A 21,069-nucleotide genomic window follows, 5' to 3' on the forward strand; every position below is an offset into this window, starting at 1 on the left:
GACAAGAATTTCATCTGTATCAGTCCAGTAGCATGTGTCAAATTCATTCTTCATGATTTTCTGGTACCTGGCACACATCATTTTCTCATAAAATTTCATTGTCTGGTTAATTAATTGAAATTAGGTAATACCTCACAAATTTTATCCAGCAAGCAAGCAGAGTGTAAGACAATAAAAATTTCTTGAAGTGTTCACAGGTGTGCAGCCTATTTACATGCCCTGGTAGAGCAGACAGCACCTGACCTGTACCTGGCTCTGACCCCACATAGGGAGTTCTCAGGCAAATCCCCTAGGACATGCCCCAGGAGCTCACAGCCAAGAGCAAGCACTAATCACTCCTCAATGGTCTTTTAAAAACCACATATGCACTTGGCAAGGGAGGTATTTTATTCTGTCCATGAGAGTCAGAGCTGGGATCCTGTGTAGAGGATTGTGGCCCTCTAAACGTTGTATTGTCACCTGTAGGATGGAGGTGATGAGGACCCTGCCTGGGTTTCTTGGAGGGTCAGAGGAGATGCTGTATTTAAAGTTCTCCAAGGTAGAGCTGGGACTAGACCCAGCACCAGAACCCTCTACAAAATGCATGGACAGGACAACTCTGGATCTGAGAACAAAAGTAACTGCCTGGGGAGCTGCTGAGGCTCAGTGGTTGAACTCCTGCTACCCAGGTAGGAGGTCTGGGATCATTCCTCAGTGCACCTTAAAACAAAGAGAAAAAGAAAAAGTATCAGGCCCACACCTGAGTTAAAATCAGGCATCACTGTGCGACTCTCCAGCCAACCCCAGGTTAAGGATCAGGGTCACCCATGAGCAGGGACTTCAGGTTAGCTGGATAATGCAAACAGACGTCCCTCTGAGCTCTGCTTGAACAGATCAACCCAGAATGAAACCAGAATGAAATCTGAGAGAAAACAATCTCCAGACTCCTGGGGCCAGCAGGGGGAGTAGAGTCTCCTGGGCTATGGGTGAGTCTGCAGGGGCCACCCTTCCCATCTCTGTGTCTCTGGGGGCAGAGACCTGCTTTGGAAAGCTCCCTCTTCAGCCACACTTGACCTGGGGCTGATTTGCATAACTGGGAGCTCTCTAGAGCCAGGGGATAAGAGAGGCCTGGGGTACTCCAGCCCTACTTCAGGGCCTCTGGGAGCAGATCTCCAGGCACCTCCACCATGGCCTGGACCCCTCTCCTCCTCACCCTCCTGGCTCACTGCACAGGTGCTGCTGCCAGGTCACACCCACTGTTCAGCCCCCAGGCTCTGGGCCAAGCCTGGCCCTGCCTCTGAGTTCAGCAGGGTCTGGAGATGGGGGTCTGTTCTTGGCAGCCAAGGAAATGGGGCTCTGGGGAAGGGCTGATGGAGAGGGGTGGCCTGTGGGACCATGGGATCCTTGGAACTCAGTCCAGGGAGGCAAGCTTTGGGCTCCTGTGCCTCATACCGAAATGTCGTTTCTCTCCTGCAGGCTCCGTGGCCTCCTATGAGCTGACCCAGCCACGCTCAGTGTCTGTGTCCCTGGGACAAACGGCCAAGCTCAGCTGTGGGGGAGACAAAATTGGAGATAATTATGTGCAGTGGTATCAGCAGAAGGCAGGCCAGGCCCCTGTGCTGGTCATCTATAAAGATAGTGAACGACCCTCGGGGATCCCTGACCGATTTTCTGGCACCAGCTCTGGGAACACAGCCACCTTGACCATCAGTGGGACCCAGGCCATGGATGAGGCTGACTATTACTGTGCTACCTACCGTGGCAGTGGGAGCAGCAGGCAGTGAGTCACAGTGACACAGACAGATGGGGAAGTGGGACAAAAACCTGCCTGCCCAGCCATGCTATGCAGGATGGAGCCTTCTAGTCCTGCCTCTGCCTTTACTTCCCTAAGACATACAGCAACTTCCTGTCCATGGTCAGGTGTCAGCTTGTGCCATTATAAACTGATTCAGTCATTTGGATTTATCAATATGGAGCCTCTCAAAAACCATCAGAAAATCAGTTCAACAGCAACACAATGTCCTAGTAGTCAGGGAGAACCCCACTCTTACAGGGCCCTAGTGAGTCCTCAGAAGGGATGGGCAGGGCTGTCTAATTTTCAGGATTCAGCTTCTGTACTGAGCATTTAACACAGGTTTTTCTATCCAGGAAACCAAATAGAATTGAGTTCAGTTTGTGGAATAAACAGGTTTGATGTGCAAGTGAAGGGATTGCTTTATAGAAGTGTTGGTAAGTAAACATTTACATGATAAGTGAACTGTTCCCCAAGCTTAAATATCTTCCCTCAGATGAGCAAGTGTTTTATCTGGTAACTGGGCTCCAGTAATTTCCTAAACCAAAGCTTGGCATTAGCCATACATTTATATCCTATACCCCTGGGAAAGAATTTCCTGGATATATCAGTGTGGTCATGTTGGCACAGGCACTCTAAATTTTCAGAACCACCAAAACATTTGATGCAGGATTAAAAGTGATAATTAAAGAGTTTAGTAAATTTGTAGAGGGTTAAAGATGTAAACAATTCCTTAAACAGAAATGGGAGTTATTGAGACATTTGATGCGGTCTTATGTGAGCTCATTTGAAGCTTTGATCAATACAATGGCCTGAAGGACCCCTCAGAAGTTGTTTGGGGGCAGGTTGCAGGTAGAGAGAACACAGGGTCCCTTGACTGCCTGTGATGGGTGAAGCTTGGCCCTGCCCTTCCATCTTCTGCTCCCAGGCTCCTCCCTCCCACCTGAGGTATTGACCTGAGCTTCCCATGATCCTCTATGGTCTCTCTAACCTCCATAATCACCACCTCCTCCTTTCTCCACCCTGCACTCAGGTCCTACCTGCTGCCAGCTCCCAGGGTCAGAGATACTGTGGGAAGCTGAGGTCTCCACCCAGATATGAGCAAACACGAGGGCATCATAACAAACACTTGCTCTGGTCTTCTGACCCCAGGATAGACTTGTAGGTACCAGGGGACTGGCCTGAGTCCCTGGAGCCCTCAAGGACACAACTTGGCATGTCTCAGCAAGACCTCCTGGGAGCATCTGGTGAGAAATTCTCGTCATTCTACAGTGTTTCCTCCTGGCCACACCTTACTTCACCTCCTCAAATCCCCATAAAAGATCAAGTACTTTCTGAACTAAGTGATATTGAACCTTGGTGCTCCCTACTATTTTTCAGTTGAATTTAGTTAGTGTATATTCCTAAGAAACTCTCAGGGGCAAATTTGAATCTTGTAGAAAGCATTTCATTCATTCACTTATTCATTCATTACATTTGCAATGCTTATACTGTATCAAAGTTTCAAAAAATCTGGCTCACTAATTTATAATACATGAAGTATTTAAATAGAAAATTCAAAAATGTGTAGCTTATTGCAGATTATGCTCCCATCCATCCTAGTCAAGTCTTCCTGCAGGGGACAGTGTTTTCCAAAAAGTTAAAAACCAGAAGTCAGCACCTGGGAGGAAATGGGTCTTTTTTTTTTGACAAACTCGGAAACATTTTGAAGGGCAGAAGCTACAACTCTTTCTGAAAAGACATGAGTTCGTTAGTCAGATGGATGAATATTGAGATAGATAAATAGAAATAAAGATATTTAATTTATGGGGTAAAGCTCCATCCATTTTAATTTCTGATTCTCTTTATATATGCCAGACTTGTACCAGTTCTGTAAAGCACCCAGTGTCTTGCTAAATATCTGTTCTATCTACCATGATAGCTTGACATCTATTCTTTTTTTTAAACGTTTGTTTTATTTATTTCTCTTCCTGCCCCCCCCCCAATTGTCTGCTCTCTGAGTCCATTCGCTGTGCATTTTTCTGCATCTGCTTGCATTATCAGGTGGCACTGGGAAACTGCATCTCTTTTTTGTTGCTTCATCTTGCTAAGTCAGCTTGCCATGTGTGCAGTGTCACTCCTGAGCAGGCTGTGCTTTTTCACATGGGGTGGCTCTCCTTACAGGGCACGCTCCTTGCACATATGGCACCCCTATGTGGGGACACCTCTGCGTGGTATGGCACTCCTTGCATGTGGCAGCACTGTGCATAAGCCAGGAGGCCCTTGGTTTGAACCCTGGATCTCCTATATGGTAGGCGGATGCTCTGTCAGTTGAGCCATGTCTGCCTCCCCATCTATTCTTCTTGACATAAGACCTCTGGGTGCCTGCTTAAACTCCAGCAATCACAGCATTAATAAAAAGTATAGGTGATACATTGATACAACCTGATCCTTTCAAAACAGGCCCAAAGGGTCCCTGTGAGGTATGCCAGACAATTCAAGTTTATATCCATTGGCCTACACTGAAAAATTGGTCAATCCTGTCTGTCCAGCACCCTGGATAAACCTGTTTTTGGCTATTAAATGACTATAGCCTATGATATAAAGTTAGAAGATCAGGTTTTGGGTCTACCTGCCAAACTGGGAAACTACACTTCCCGCACTACAAGTTTGGAAACTCTACGGGAGCCTAGACCTTGTCTACTTCACTGAGTTCTCAGGCCCTGGGATTTGGAGCTCAAACTCAATGGCTATGAAAAATATATTAGGATGAGGATGCTCAGCTGTCTGTGTTTTTCACAGCAGTAAACACCACCCCACATTGGTCCTGGAAGCTCAGGCATCAGCACTAGGAGCAAGCCCATGCCCGTGTGTTCCTTACTGCAACACCGGGCACCATCCGCAGGACCGCCCAGAACCCTGAGACATGTGCAGGTGCCCAGGTCAGCATTGCCTCCTTCTCTTCCAAATGGGACTGTGCACATGTGCATGGCTAATCTTGTTCCAGAGAGCAATTCCTCCCCTGGGCCAGCCATCTATGGAATAGGGAATCTCGGATGTGAGAAGGAAGTTCTGAATATCCACCTGGACAAGGACACATCTGAACCTGCAGCAGCCAATGGAGAGTGGCCACCAGGAGGCAGCAGACCTAGATTGCCACTGGAGGTAGCGATGCAACTGGGTGTTAGGTAGGAATCAAATGTACTCTATAATCCATGAGGAGCAGCAGTGCTTCAAAAAGAATTCACCAAATGCTGTGAATGTGCCACAATGATGAAAGAGGTTGCTGATGTGGGAGGAGTGGGGGGTGGGGGGTGGGGTATGTGGGAACCTCTTATATTTTTAATGTAACATTTTTTGTGATCTATTTTAAAAATAAGACAATTTAATTTAAAAAAATGTACAGCGAAGTTTAGTGACACTAACCCCTTACTTGAAGGAGGAGTCCTTTCTGTACAGGTTTGTTTTTGACACTCATGTAGAAATTCATCCATTTTGTCTCCTCTCAAGCTCTTGGAGATGGTGCCTCTCTCACTGAATATAAGTCTAGCCATCAGGTTTCCTCCAACCCTTCCCAAGTGTGCATCTCACTTTTCCTGAAAACATCTCCCACAGGGGCACTGGAACTGATTTTTTCTGTTCCTCTTGGAAGCAGGTGACAAATTTCATTTCCTGTTTCCTAGTGCCTGGCACACTACAGTTATACTATATTATTTGTAGGCTTAAATGTGTTTATTTGTTGGTGTGTTTTTGCTTAATACATTTTCTCATGAAGTGAGGGCAATTTCACTACAATAAAATTATAATGGTGTTCCTATTACTCTCATCCTGCTTTCATTTCCTACTCTTAATGAGCAAATATTTCCTACTGAGAAACAAGCCTCTGACCTCAAGATGGGGATACTGAGGCAAAGCACCTATAACATGTCCCAGGAGCTCACAGCCAAGGGCAGAAATGTACAGCAGCTAAATGTATCTTTGCAGAACTTCATGTGCATTGATAAGGAGGAATTTTAATCTGGCCCACTCATAGGCCTCCAAAGGTTCCTGCCTCTGACTCAGCCACAAGACAAATACAGACCAGAAAGCTCTGTGTCTTAGATCATAATTAATGGCCTCTCAACTGAGACCAGATGGGACAGAGCAAAGGTCTGGGGTCCCAGGATCACCCAGCATCAGCCCATGATTCTGGCCAGTTTCACCCAGGGCCCAGGTTCACCCAAGAGCAGGGACTTTGGGTTCCCTGGAAAACACAGACAGATGTGTCCACTGAGCAATGCTGTGGCCATTATGGGCAGTCTGGCAGTAAAAAGACAAGACAACATCTGAGGGTGAAGATTGAGTCCAGAATCATGGGACCAAAAGGGTGAGGGTGGGGTCTGCATAGTTTGCCCCTCCCCTATGTGTCCTGCTGGCTGAGTCCTTCATAGAAAACACTAAACTCCCTCAGGACCATCCCCTGAGCTCTGACTGATTTGCATAAGCTCTCCTCAGCGAGGGGATAGAAGAGGCCTGGGGTACCAGCCCATCCCTGGGTGTCAGAGAGCACATCTGGGGGCACCTCCAACATGGCCTGGACCCCTCTACTTCTTGCCCTCCTGCCTCACTATGCAGGTGCTGCCTCACAGGGTCATGTCTATATCTCCATCTCCTCAGGGTAAAAGTAACCTGACTCTGAGCTCACGGGAGTATGATCACTTTATGGACAGGGAACCAGTGGGACAGCAATCTGCCCATGCTGTGCTCACTGGACTCTGTGCTCAGATGGCCCTGCACCAGCGGAGGTCAAGAGTTTCTGGTTCCTGCTAAGGCTCCATCCACCAGCCGTACCCATGCAAGAAGGGGCTGGGGCTGAAGACAGGGGCACCCTAGAGACTACTGAATCCCTGCATGTCCCTCTAGTGAAGGTAGACAGAGTTCTCCAGAGGATGAGACTGTCAGCTTTAAGCCCACTTCTCTCCTTCTTTCAGGCTCTGTGATTTCCGATGTGCTGACATGGCCACCCTCACTGATTGTGGCCCTGGAACAGACAGCCAGGTTCACCTGCTCTTGAAGAATCCTCACAAAAAAATATACTCAGTGGTACCAGCAGAAGCCAGGCCATGCCCCTGTGCTGCTCATCTATGATGATAAGAATTGACCCTTGGGGATCTCTGACAGATTCTCTGTTTCCAGCTCTGGAAATACCATCACCCTGACCACCAGCAGAATCCAGGCTGGGGACAAGGCTGACTATTACTGTCAGTCAGTAGATAGTGGTGCTTGTCACAGTGACACAAGTAGATGGGAAGTGAGACACAAACCCTCTACCCCAGCCTGCCTGACCTGGCCCCTGCCTCCCTGCCCTGGTCATGCTGAACAGAATGGAGCCTTCTATACAGTGTAGACCTAAGTTCTTGTGTAGACCTAAGTTCCCATTCACTCCAAGTCATAGCTCACAGTTTCTTTTCCTAATTTCTAATGGGCTTGAATGAACACATATATGACATCCTTGCCTGCAAATAGCAGAACTACAGCCACATTATTCTGCTCTTGAAATATACCTCAACTGGGACAGAAATTGCAAATGAGCCTACCCTCCTTGGTGGAGGGGATTGTGGGAACACTCAAATACTTAACCCTCCCTACTTTGATAGATCTTACCACAAAGGTCTAAAACTCCCTGTGTCAATTGTGCCAACTAAAGAAAGCAACCAATCAGCAGGTGAAGCCCAGAAAGTTCATTGCAATCATAAGGTCCCTGACACTCCATTGTAAGGATTATGTCCTTTTATCACCCAATAAGAGCCTTATAATGGAAAATCAGGGCTACCTTCCCCAAGAGTGAAATGTATCTGTATCACCACAATTCTCATATTACGTATTCAAAATGGTACTCAACTGTTTCTACTCCAATTATAGCATATTTCACTTTCTTTATCCTTCCTGGGACCTACTCTGTCTCCTGCTCTTAATGTTTAATAGATTAATAATCCCCATGGATCCTTCATTGCCTCCTTCAAAGGATCAGCTACCTTCAGTAACAGCCATCCAATTCCTTTGTGCTGACAATTACCATGGCTTCTCCATTGTTCCTCCATGGTTCCTCCTGATCCTCATATTTTGCAGCCCCAGTACTTTTCTGGCCTCGTGATCCCAATTCTTCACAGGACAAAGTTTGAATTGTCATCCTCTATCTATGCTAGGGTGCATTGGGCTCTGGCCACCATTTTGTTGGGGTAAGTTAGTAATATAGTCCCAACATCATGATGTAGCATCTGGGCCATTCTTTATTAAGCATTTGTTGACTGACTTCCACAGGATGCAGAATCGGACACAGAGATTCAATTTATGGGAAATAATAGGGGCTGGTCCCAGGACCAATAGATGTACAAAGGAAAGGACACAGGACCAGAGGGTGGCTGAGCTCTGATGAGGTCTTATCAAAGAACTTAGCTGATTCCAAAGGGCAGATCTAAGCCCTGGAAAGCTCTTAAAGATTTTCCAGCATTACGATTACAGGGCTAATACTCATAGCACTGCTCTGAAAATCTGAGACCCCAGGGGGATATTCACCAGCTCAGAGCAATTGTGGGGCAGGAGGGTGAAAGGTGAAGGCAGCTCACACAGCACCTGGGGGACTGGTGGTTGGATCTGGGAAGCACAGCACAGCTCCCAGTCAGGGCAATGGCTTCTCTCTGGGCTAGATGCTACCCAATTCCACCCCTATGTCCCTATACAGTAAGAACATGCCAGTCCTCCAAGCCTTCCCAGGACGCATTCCAGAACCTTCCAACACTGCCCATCATCAGGGAACGAGTTCCTCTCTGAGTCTCATCCATGCAGTGGGGAGCTGAATTGTCACTGCTTCTCACAGTTCCTGGGGTGAATGAATGGATGATTGAAAGGATGATTAGCTCCTTCTGGTTTGGACATACACCTTCTTTCAGTGCCTCGTCCAGTGCTCTCTGCTCTGAACATCACGGAGGTCCCACCTACCAAATAAGGACCCTCAAGGAGATCATGAATCAATCTGGACACAGGTGCACTCTTATCACTCCATAATCCTTCTTCACTCAGGTGCCTGCCTGAGAGAAGACCCCTTCGGATTTGCCCACGGGCAGAGCATAGAAGAGACAAGAACCAGGATGTAGGCTGAGGGAATGAAGTCCCTCACACGTCAAAGCAGTGGAAAGGACTTTCTGAATCCCCACCTGGACAAGAAGCCCCTTGTGCCTGCAGCAGTTAGTGCAGAGAGACCACCAGGGGGCAGCAGAGATTTACGTGGCTAAACCACCTTGAGATGGCTGGACAGGGCATCAGGGCGATGGATTCTAATGCAAATTATGTTTAGTGGCATGGACCTGAGACCGAAAGGAAATAAACTCTGCTGTTTAAACATGATCGTCCTTAGCACTATTGTTAAAATGTTATGTTCTCTGTTTCTGTGCTAGCTCAGCAGTTGGTTACTTCAAAGGGAAGACATTACAGAACTTAAAGAAATAAAAGCCAGAGAGAAAGACACAAGAGAGGAAACACAGATGGGACCAGGGGACTCCCAGCTTCAGGAAGTGAGAGCCTCAACCCTAGTTTCCACATCGTATTTATTTAAGAATTAACAAGCAGCTGTTCATTATTTACAATAATAAAGAACAGGTGCAACATTTACAATAACAAGGAACAGGTCATACAAAGTTCAAACACCTCCTCACACATTTTTTCATGTTGACCAGATGGTGTTCCATCTAGTCAAGGCCCAGTGTTCCTAAGGCTAGATTTCTGTCTGCATTATGGAAACTTTTCAACTTCAAACCATGTTCCTACTATTTTCCCACAGCACTCTATGTCTTCACTCTGGCTGTGAGTAGCCTCTTGCACAGATTTCTGCTCCAGTTTCTAAAGTCCCCTCCATTCCCAACCAAGCCATGGGCTTCTCGCCTTCTCTGAAAACACTTCCAACTGGGCATTGGACCAGGTTTTCTCTGTTTCTCCCTAGGAGCCAGGTATCAAATTCAATTTCTAGTCATCTACTCTCTGGCAACCTATGTTGCTCTAATGCTTTGGTGGGCTGAAATGTGTGTGTATTTAACTTAATACTTTTCCTCCATGGATTTAAAGAAAATTAATTACAATGAAACTGTGATCATGGTGTTCCTGTATCTCACATTCTGTGTTGATTTTCTTCCTGAGCCAATATTTCTTCCAGAGCAGACAAGTCTCTGACCTTTACTGGCCCTGACCCCACACAGGGGACACTAAAGCAAAGGCTCTATGACCTGCCTCAGGAACTCATAGACAAGGGCACAAATGTTAGGAATTAAATGGAGCTGTGACAATGTCATTAGCACTGGGTAAGGAGGAATTTTATTCTGGCTCATATATAAAGATGCCAAATTAGGAGTCAGACTAAACACTACATCTGACCAAGTCAAATCAATTATGGACAGAAACTTCCAGGTCCTGGACCATAATTAACAGCCTCTCATCTGAGACCTAATGTTGTGGAGCAAAGTCTAGAGTTTCAGTTTTCCCCAGGGTCAACACTGTGCCCCCCTGACCACCTCCAGGACAGGGTCAAGATCAAAGCATTGTCAGAGACTTCAGATTCCCTGGAAAACTAAGACAGCCATCCCCGCTGAGCTCTGACATGGCCAGGCCAGTCCAAGGGCAAAGCCAGAACAAGGTCTGAGGGTGCAAACTTAACCCAGACTCATGGGACCAGCAGGGGGAGAAGAATGGCTTAGACTGATGTTGTAGTTGCCAGAGGGCCTTCCCCTCTGTGTCCTGGGGGCTAAGTCCTTCTCTAGAGGCTTCAAATTTTCATGAGGAACTACCCCTGGGCAGGGTTTATTTGCATAACTAGAAACTTTTATTAGCCAGAGGAAGCGGAGGTCTGGGGGAAACCAGACCATCCGCGGAACCTCCCAGAACTGATCTATGGGTGCCCCTGCCATAGCCTGGTCCCCTCTCCTCCTTGCCCTCTTTATTTACTCCACAGGTGCTGGCCCTTAGTGTGGCATCCACATACTCACAGCTCTGGTCTGAGAGTGCTGAAAACCTGAGGACCCTGCACCTTCCACGGGAGTGGGAGAGTTTCTCTCATCATTCAGAGGGTCCATTTGTGAGCTCAGTTCATGGGCCACCAGGGTGAGGCAGATGGGAGGAGTCCCGTGGACACCCCAAATCACTGGAATTTATTCCAGGCCAGGCAGGAGTGGAATCTCCAGGGGATGAGCCTTTCACTTCCACCCACCTCTCCTTTTATCTCCTGCAGGATCCATGTCTTCTGAACAGTGCACCCAGCTGTACTCTGTCAGAGGCCCTAGGACAGACAGCCAGCCTCACCTGTGGGGGAGACAATATTGAAAGCAAAAGTGCACACTGGTACCATGAGTGCAGTTCTTCCAACATCTCATGTTTGCCCTGAGCCCTCAGTGGGCACAAGGAAGAGCCAATTCCTGAGTCTAGATTTCCCCAACCCCCAGCACCTTGACATCCTCTGCCTAGAGATATGTGCAATGGCTTCTGGTTGGCCCTTCCACCTCCCCTCTGAATGGGACTGGGCATATATTCATGGGTGATCTCAGCCCCTCATTCCTGCTCAGAAGACAGGGCCAAGGGTATGACTGGAACATCATTTCCTAAAGAGATTAGGTGGGTGACCCAAGTGTCCAATCAGCCATCTCAGCAGAATCCAGTAATATGGAAGAGGTTATTCAGGAAATGTTGTGGGGAACCCTCATATCTGCATCCTCCTGCTGGAGATGTGTCCGATTGGAGGCTTCAAGCATTAAGTTTACTGGATTACTTTTCATTTTCACAATGGACAATGAAAGCTACTAATCACATATTTTACCTAGGCTGGGGGTTGGAGGTGCCATATTGCCCTTAGCACCAGTGGTGGGAAACCTATTGCAAATGCAGTTATGGCTCCAGTCAAACTGAAGACAATTAACTTTGAAGTGCAGCTATTGAAGAAGCACAGCAGATGATCATCATTGAAATTGTTTAGGAGCCTGCAATGAACTGAGAATAGCTTATGATTACAAGTTTCAGGGAAGCAGATTTGGCTCAATGGACAGAGCATCCACCTACTACGTGGGAGGTCCAGAGTTCAAACCCAGGGCCTCCTGTCCCATGTGGTGAGCTAGCCCACATGCAGTACTGATGTACTCAAGGAATGCCGTGCCATGGAGGGGTGTCCCCAAAGTAGGGGAGCCCCATATACAAGGACTGTGACCCATAAGGAGAGCTGCCCCATGTGAAAGAAAGTCCGGCCTGCCCAGGAGTGGTGCCACACACATGGAGAGCTGACACAGCAAGATGATGCAACAAAAAGAGATACAGATTCCAGGTACCACTGACAGGAATACAAGTGGACACAGAAGAACATACAGCGAATGGACACAAAGTGTAGACAACTGGGGGGAAAGGAAAGATAAATAAATAAAAATAAATCTTAAAAAAACAAAACCAAACAAAAAAACAAGTTGCATTGGAGGATGAGGCTCAAGAAGGAAGTTCATTCAGTAGTCAAAGTTTTACCAAGGACAGCAAAAGTCACTCAGTTAGTGAACATCTACTGATGCTCTGTGCAGTGAAGACAAGGCTTGATAGGAGTCAGGATGAGAAAATGAAAGGACCCCATGCTGCAACAGAGGACATGCTGGTGTCTGTAAGGTGTATCACCTGTGGGGAGAGGTCTCTGTGATACCCTGGTAAATGACTTCACTATTCAGTTGACTAGGCAAAAAATCAGCAACATTATCATATTTAGCATTTGTAGGTGTTGCAAATAATGGAGGCAATCCTGAAAATATGTTCTGCTATAAAAACTACCCACACAACATTGTAGAAATCCCAGGTGTAGTGAATGTTTCATCCTTAGGCTTGGTAAAAAAGAAAAAAAAAAGTAGGTCTGCTGGCACCATCCATTCTGCCTCCAGGAGACTTTTTCTTTTCCTATAAATAGAGAATATTTTGATGCTGACTCAGCACATGGTTTTCCTTGCAGAGAGGACTGGTACTCAAACTCCAAGGGATGCAGTGATAAAAGTGCAGGATGAGCTATGACAGGGTTAATGCTATTACAGAAGACAATCCACCTGGGGAATGCTTAAGTAGTCATATTACAACTGGATAAGGGCACACCCAGCTCCTGTAATGCCAGAAACAAGTGCTTTAGCAGAAAAGATGTGTTGGCCTGGGAGCTGGGATGAAAAAGGAATTACAGGAGCACTGTTAAGAAAAGGGTCAACTGACAAATGTCAGCTGAAGAAAGGTGCAGGAACAAGACTCCTGGGCCTACCATGTCCATGACAAGAAGCAGTTGCTCATACCTCTGCCAGTTCCTGGATTCCCAGTGACAAACTTCTTCGATTTAAAAGGAAACAAAGTTCTTGGAATAACCACGTTGTGCATGGAAATCTTGGAATGTTTCACTTGCTGCCTGGACTCAGCCTAGGAGAAGGGGGACAACCTGAAAGCAGCAAGAGTGAAGCAACCCATGACATACCAAGAAACATTCATAAGTTCAGAAGTTGATTTCTCATCAGTAACTATGGAAGCTAGAAGACAGAGGGGTGCAGGTAGAAAGTACTGAAATTAGAACATTGAGAAAAGAATCTTATTTCTTGATTGATGCATTCATCACTCATTTGATTTGCAACACTTAAGGGAATCCAACTTTCTGAATAACTGGCTCACTCAGTAAAAATACTGGCAGTATTTAAAGAAAAAATTAGAAATGTGTGGTCATTTCTTCATTATTCTTCATGGAACAGTGATTCCACCTCATGATTTTCACATCCAAAAAGGGGCTCCTCGACTACAGGAACCCCGTGACCATAAATTGCACTTAGCAATGTCAGTACCTGGAGAACCTGTAGCTCCCTGCAGTGCTCCCTGCACTCCTATCTTGAGTTTTCACAGAAACTATGGAACAAGTGCAGAGCACACTTTGGGTGCTACCTGGGGAGTTTCTCCTGGCTTCACAGTTCTACCCAATCTCAACACCCCATGACATGCATCTGAATAGATTTGGTCCCAGCACCCTTGGGGTTGGGATTTGATCCCTGGTCTTGGATTGCCTATGTCAGGACTGTTTCTGTAGAATTTCTCCCCTACAGGATTGTCCTTGCATTGATGTGCAAATTCTGACTTCAGAAGCCTCATATCTGGCTCATGGAGATGGTTCCTCTTTCTCTGACCACAAGTCGAAGCCCTCAGTTCCCTCCCAGTCCACCCAAGACAAGGTCTGAGGGTGGAGACTGACCCCCACCCAACTCATGGAACCAACAAAGGGAGGAGAATCTCCTGGGTTCAGGGTGAGCGTGCAGGAGCTGAAGCACCCCACTCTTTGTTCCTGGACCTGAGCCCTTCTCTGGAAGCTTCAGAATCGCTTATCAGCAGCTCCTGAGCTCACACTTACTGCATAACTGAAGTTTTCTTCAGCCAGGAGATAAGAGGCCTGGGGGACACCAGTCCCACCTTGGAGCCTCAGGGAACAGATCTTGGGGTGTCTCCACCATGGCCTGGACCTCTCTCCTCCTTGCCCTCCTGGCTCACTGCACAGGTGCTGACCGATAGGGTGGCACCCACCTATGCAGTGCTCTGCTTTCAGTGGACTCTGAGCCCCTGAGGATGCAGCATCTGCCACAGGAGGAGCAGGTTTCTCTCATCCTTGAGAGGCTCCATTCACCAGCCCAGCCCAAGGGCCACTGGTTTGGGGGCTGATGGGAGCAGGTCCTGTGTGCACCCAAACTCCCTGCAGCTCAATCCAGGGTAGGTGGGAGGGGAATCTCCCAGGGATCCTCTGTTCATGGCCAGCCCACCTCTCCTTTTCCTGCAGGCTCCTAGGTCTCCTATGAGCTGACCCAGCCACAATCAGTGTTAGCAGCCCTGGGGCAGATGGCCAAGCTCACCTGTGATGGAGGCAATATTGTAAATTATTATGTTCAGTGGTACCAGCAGGAGGCAGGCCAGGCCCCTGTGCTGGTCATCTATGAGGATAGCAAATGGCCCTTGGGGATTCCTGACCAATACTTTAGCTCCAAATCTGGGAAAACAGCCATCCTGGCCATCACCAGGACTGAGGAAAAGGATGTGGCTGACTATTACCATGCCAGCACTGATGGCAGTGGGGCTGGCAGACTCAGTGTTACAGAGATATGGGAAAGTGGGGCAAAATCCTTGTCCCTTATCAGTGTCTCACTCTCCAGCCCCTGGATGATTTTAGTCAAATGAGCCCAGGCTGCCAAATGTTCCCCCATCCTCTCTTTCCTCTCCCAGATCAGCAAGTCTGAGTAGCATTGGGGAAACAATTCTGGGTCACCTTCAGGAGACCCTATTAGGGGGCCAGGACCAGAGGAACAGGCAGGATCCAGGGGCCACGTGTTGTATGGTGGGCAAGGACAGAGAAGGGGAAGAGACAGGAATTACCCACCACCAGCCCCAGGTAAACAAATAAGGTGATGAGGGTCTGAACTCCTCTGTGACTAACCAGCGGCAGTGTCCTGGAGGTCATGAAGAGCTGCTAAGCAGCTGCTACAATCACCTGAGTTATTACCTGGAAATCCCTCCTCACCATACCTGACCACTCATCCCTCCTGCCCCAGAAAGTTTACTTAGAAGCCAAGGTCACCTCAGATCTGAAATTGGTTTTAATCCTGGCCACCTTCTGGTTTGATAGTATTCTTTAACATCCTCCTTAGAGCAGACATTTTCCCAAAGCACTGACCCAGCTCTGCCACCCCCCACACCTTGTCTTTCTTTCCTCTTCTTGTCCCATTAGCATCACCAGTCACCTCTTGTGGGGGGCCTCTCACAACCTCAGGTTAGGGAGCTGTCTGACTGTTATTTGTCAAAATCATGAACTATCTGTAGAGTATCTACTGTGCTGTAGTTCTTTCAATTAATTATTTTTATGAAATTACTTTTTTGCATTAATTATTTCCCTAAACCAGTCACGGATATTCACTTTTGGCAAACTCCACATGACCAAAAAGACATCCACAAGAATGAGCCTATTTTTCCCCCACAAAAATCAGTTTTCAGTTAGATGTGTGTTGTCCATATTCTCCTGAATTCTATTAGGGACCCAGGATCTTTCTTATTTTCATGCTGTGACCATGCTGCCTTTGTGTTCATTCATGTTGTCTTCAGATCTCACAAAGGCAGCTGCAGCTCCATCATCATACTCCAAATTCAAAAGGAAATATATTACACAAATCCTGTCTGTTTCTTTCCCTCAAAAGAACAAACATTTCCTGAGAAATCCAGCAGATTGACCCTTGTAACCAACTAGACAGTATTGGGTCACATGGACAATTTGGTTGCAAGGGACCTAAAAGAAGTCAGTGTCTACATTTTGAACACCTAGAAGAGATGATGTAGGGGTAGAGGTGGTTTGGGAATGCCTGCTGGTTGGTTCTGCAAACTGAGTGTGTCTACCACACAGCCCCACCCAGATGATTGGTAACTCCCAGTAGCTGGTGCCTGGTTGGTCACTGCTGAATTGTCATGTCTTAGAATGCAAGTCACACCAATGGGGGATACTCTCTTGTCTCTGGCTTTGGTCAGTAGCCTCCAACTCCCCACTTTTGCCCTGCCCTCACAGTCAGCACCAGTGAGAGCTAATATATTTCCCTGATTCCTCCAGGGGCAACTCCTGGGACGACCCCTCACCCAGATATATGTGCAGGTGCCTCAATTCTGTCCTGTCACCTCCTCCAGATGGGACTGAAGTATTGTCATGGTAACCGAGCCCCTGCTTCCTGGTCTTTAAGCAGGTGGGGCCAAGAAGAGAGGAGTCACTCCTCCCACGGGGGCAGAAGTCCAGGGACCAGGGAAGTTCAGCCCTGAGCACAAGGTTTTGAATCTCCACCTGGAATGGACATCCCCTGTGCCTCCAGCAGCCTGTGCAGTGTGGCCACTAGGGATGGCAGAGGGTCACCTGGGAAAGCCCCTTGGTTTTGGGGGGAGGGGGAATCTAACGTGCAGGGAAGGGTAGTGACCCTGACCACAGACCTGAAGGAGAAGGTTACTTTTCTCTGCATGATTGTCTTTAACATGGGTTCATATTTTCTTCTGGATGTGTAAGACAGGCCTAGGGGAAAACAGACCAACTTGGGGTCTAGGAGAGCACATCTTAGGATGCCTCCATCATGCCTGGACTGCTTCCTCCCACCTTCCTGGCTTACTGTATAGGTGTTGCCACATAAGTCACATCTATATTTCCATCTTCTCTGGGACAATTGTTCCCTCTCTCTGAGATTACCAGGGTATGATCATGCTACTGAATGGGGACCAGTGGGGCAGAAATCCTCCCACACAGTGCTCATTGACTGTGAGCCCCACATGTCCCTGCATCCACCCAGAGAGGGGCCAGGACATTCTTGTTCCTCCCAAAGCTTGATGCACCAGTCAAATCCATCAATAGTGGTATGGGGCTGATGCAGGGGGGTGCCCTGGGACAAATGGCCAGACTTACCTGTACGGGGGACCACATTCAAAGTAAAAATGTGCACTGGTACCAGCAGAAGGCAAGTCAGGTCCCTGTACTGATCATCTATAAGGACAACAACCATCGAAGATCCTGATTAGTTCTCTGGGTCCAACTTGGGGAACATGGACACCCTGACTGTTAGCAGGGTTGAGGCTGGGAAAAGGCTGACAACTACTGTCAGGTGTGGGATAGTGACAGTGATGCTGCTCACAGTGACGCAGGCAGAAGGGAAAGTGAGACCAAAACCTGTTCCCTGTCAGTGTCAATGTCTCCCTCTCCCTGCAGCCCCAGGAGGACTGTAGATATGTGAGTCCAAGCTGCCAAGTGCTCCCCCAGTCTCTCATTCACCTTTCATGTCAGCAAGCCTAGGGGTGTTGGAGAAAGCAATTCTGAGTCACCCATGGGAGACCATAAAAGGGGTTGGGGACCAATGGCTCATGCAGAGCTCAAGGGCTCACAGGACAGTGGAGTACAGGAATTTTTTTTTTATTTCTTCTTTTTTTCATCTTTATTTTTTAATGTTACATTAAAAAAATATGAGGTCCCCATATACCCCCTACCCCCCTCACCCCACTCCTCCACTGATAACAACAACCTCCTCCATCATCATGATACATTCATTCCATTTGGTGAATACATCTCTGAGCACCGCTGCACCTCATGGTCAATGGTCCACATCATAACCCACATTCTCCCACAGTCCACACAGTGGGCCATGGGAGGACATACATGTCTGGTAACTGTCCTTGCAGATCCACCCAGGACAACTCCAAGTCCCGAAAATGCCCCCACATCACATCTCTTCCTCCCACTCCCTACCACCAGCAGCCACCATGACCACTTTCTCCACACCAATGCCACATTTTCTTTGATTACTAAACACGACAGTTCATGAATACAATATCAGTAAATCTACTCTAATCCACACTCTATTTCTCCATCCTGTGGACCTTAGAATGGTTGTGTCCACTCCACATCTATATCAAGAGAGCAGGAAATTGATGCAGCATTGATGGAGCTTGGCAAGCACTGCCCAGTGTCCTCAGCTGCCTGTAGAAATATGGAGGAGCCAGGGAGCCTGACTGATGTCCCCTGTGTGACTGGTCACTGCCCAGAAGGAGCCTACTGTGGTCCATGAGTCCCTGCCAAGCAGCTGCCCAGGTACCCTGATTTATGACCCAGAAATTCCACTTCAACACACCTGACCTCACATCCCTCTTTCCCCCCAATTCCTCACTTGGAGTCATGTCACATCCTTCATCACCTGGATTTGAATCCAGACTCTCTTTCATTTTGCTCTTTTACTCCAAACCTGGAACACAGCAGACCTCCCCCATTGGTCCCTGATGTAATGCTCCCCTCCCCATTACCTCTTTTAGCTTCTTGTCCCAATAGCGGCTGCAAAGTCAACTCTGGAGAAAGGCCTTCTCAAACCCAGATGACAGAAGCCTGCCTGTTTTCTGTCAAACTCTGCACTCATTTTCTGCAGAGCACCTCCCCCTGCTCACACTGGGCCATGCCGAATTCTGTCTTTCCATCTCCTTCTCTCTCACTTTCTATAGATGTATAAAAGCACTCATTGTTCTACTAAGCACAGCATCGTTCTCACAGAAGAGAAAACCTCAACAATCTTCTCCCATTTCATAGTCACATTTCCTGACCTGCACAGGAATTTCTACTCCAGCTATGTAATTGTGCCACCAATCGGGATATAAAAATCCCACCACCATATTTCACAGTGATTCTCTCCTGCCCAGTATATTTCTCAACCTAGATTCCTTGGAAGCTTTGTCTGCTGCAAAACATTGCAAAGATCCTAACAAGACCTAGTGATTGCAGGGCAGGACTGTGGTCAGTGCATACCTTAGGACCATTCATTCAGGACAATGGGACTGTAGGGATATTAGAGTATACTTAAGATGTGTACAGACAAGGAGAGGCTCATTCATCATCTTTGGTCCTAATTGCACAGAGGGGAGGACAGTGGTTGATGACGGCCCTGTCCACTGAATGACAGGCGTGAGTAACATAACCTGACAACCTGAGCTAGAATCAATCAGAAAAGGAAATCCAGCAAATACCCATCTTTGTGGAAAGAAAGGAACATTCTTAAACAGTAAGGGGGCAAAAGAATTACATGGGAAATTAGGAACTATGTAGAGAGGTGTGAAAATGAAATGAAAGAGAACATGATATGAATGGGATGAATCAAAGGCAGTGCTCAGAGGGAAATTTACGTGTGTATATATGCCTATATTATAGATTTAGAGAAAGAGCTCAGTTCAATAACCTAAAACTTCACCTTGAGGATCTAGAAAAGGAGAGCAATCAATTCCAAAGACAGGAGAATGAAGGAAATACTAAAAGTTTGAGGGAGATAAATGAAAGTGACAATACCAAATGAACAGAGAGAATCAACAAAACCAGAAGTTGGGTCTTTTAATAAGTCAATAAAAATAGTCAATAGTGAATAAGAAAACAATATCATTGTGATGAATACTTTATCATCAATGCTCCACTAAACATAATTGAACGTCCTCTACAAATCCAAAAATTGGAGACAAGCAGGCAAGATTTTGTAAATTCACTATATTTATTTATTTATTTTTTTAAATTTGTTTATCTTCCCTCCCGCTACCACTCCAGTTGTCTGTTCTCTGTGTCGATTTGCTTCGTGCCCTTCTTTTGTCCATTTCTGTTGTTGTCAGCGGCACAGGAATCTGTGTCTCTTTTTGTTGCATCATCTTGCTGCATCAGCTCTCCGTGTGTGCAGCACCATTCTTGGGCAGGCTGAACTTTCTTTCATGATGGACGGCTCTCCTTATGGGGTGCACTCCTTGCGTGTGGGGCTCCCCTACGCAGGGGACACCCCTGCATGTCAGGGCACTCCTTGTGCACATCAGCACTGTACGTGGACCAGCTCCACACGGGTCGAGGCGGCCCCGGGTTTTAACCGCAGCCCTCCCATGTGGTAGATGGATGCCCTATCCACTGGGCCAAGTCCACTTCCCTAAATTCACTTTAACAACTGAAAAAAAATTGTGGATAAATTGCAAATTGCCTTTCCACTCTACAGTAAAGTTTTTTTTTCATTTTGTTTTGTACATTTAGTAATTGAAAATATAAACAATTAAAAACTAAAAAGAAAACACAGTTGTATAAACACACATTTCTCTATTACATGTACTGGATACATATATATTTTTTCAAATCATACAATATGCTACATTACATAATTGGTTCATAACAGTGCAATCATACAGTGTTTGTCCTTCTACGTCTGGCTTGCTTCACACAATATAATGTCCTCCAGGTTCATCCATGCTGTCATATGTTTACGACTTCATTTCTTCTTACAGCTGCATAATATTCCATCGTGTGAATACACCACAGTTTGTTTATCCATCCATTTGTTGATGGACACCTGGGTAGTTTCCAACTTTTGGCAATCATGTAAAATGGCTCTATGAACATCAGTGTGCAGATGTCTGTTCATGTCACTCTGCAGTAACTTTTGAGGTCAGTGTTCAAAATAATAAGACAACACAGAGTTAGTAAATTTACTTATTTTGTGTCATCAAAATCATTCTGAAAGTGATAAGATTTGTTTCAAAGTCAAATCTATTCCTCTAGGAAAGTAAACCAGTTTTGGCAATATAGATCCATATAGTAAAGGAAATGAGACATTGGTTCTCTATTCAGTTATTGGAAATATGTTAAATATATTTATCCTACATGGATATGTAAATCTACTTTAACAACAGTAAATTTTATGAAACTTTAATTTATATCAAGTACTTCCCATTAAAATTTTGTGTCCAAATGGATAGATGCT

At 46.5% G+C, this 21,069-nt stretch overlaps 1 gene segment (V, D, J or C); it reads left to right on the forward strand.

The window, feature by feature from the left end:
* Nucleotides 1-961: 961 nt before the first annotated feature.
* On the forward strand, nt 962-1,763 carry LOC101419782 (immunoglobulin lambda variable 3-1-like). The segment is given in 2 exon segments: nt 962-965; nt 1,456-1,763. Coding segments are annotated over 2 exon segments (312 nt in total).
* Nucleotides 1,764-21,069: the final 19,306 nt, after the last annotated feature.

The sequence above is a fragment of the Dasypus novemcinctus genome, chromosome 19 (assembly GCF_030445035.2).
Source record: "Dasypus novemcinctus isolate mDasNov1 chromosome 19, mDasNov1.1.hap2, whole genome shotgun sequence".
Lineage (NCBI taxonomy): Eukaryota > Metazoa > Chordata > Mammalia > Cingulata > Dasypodidae > Dasypus > Dasypus novemcinctus.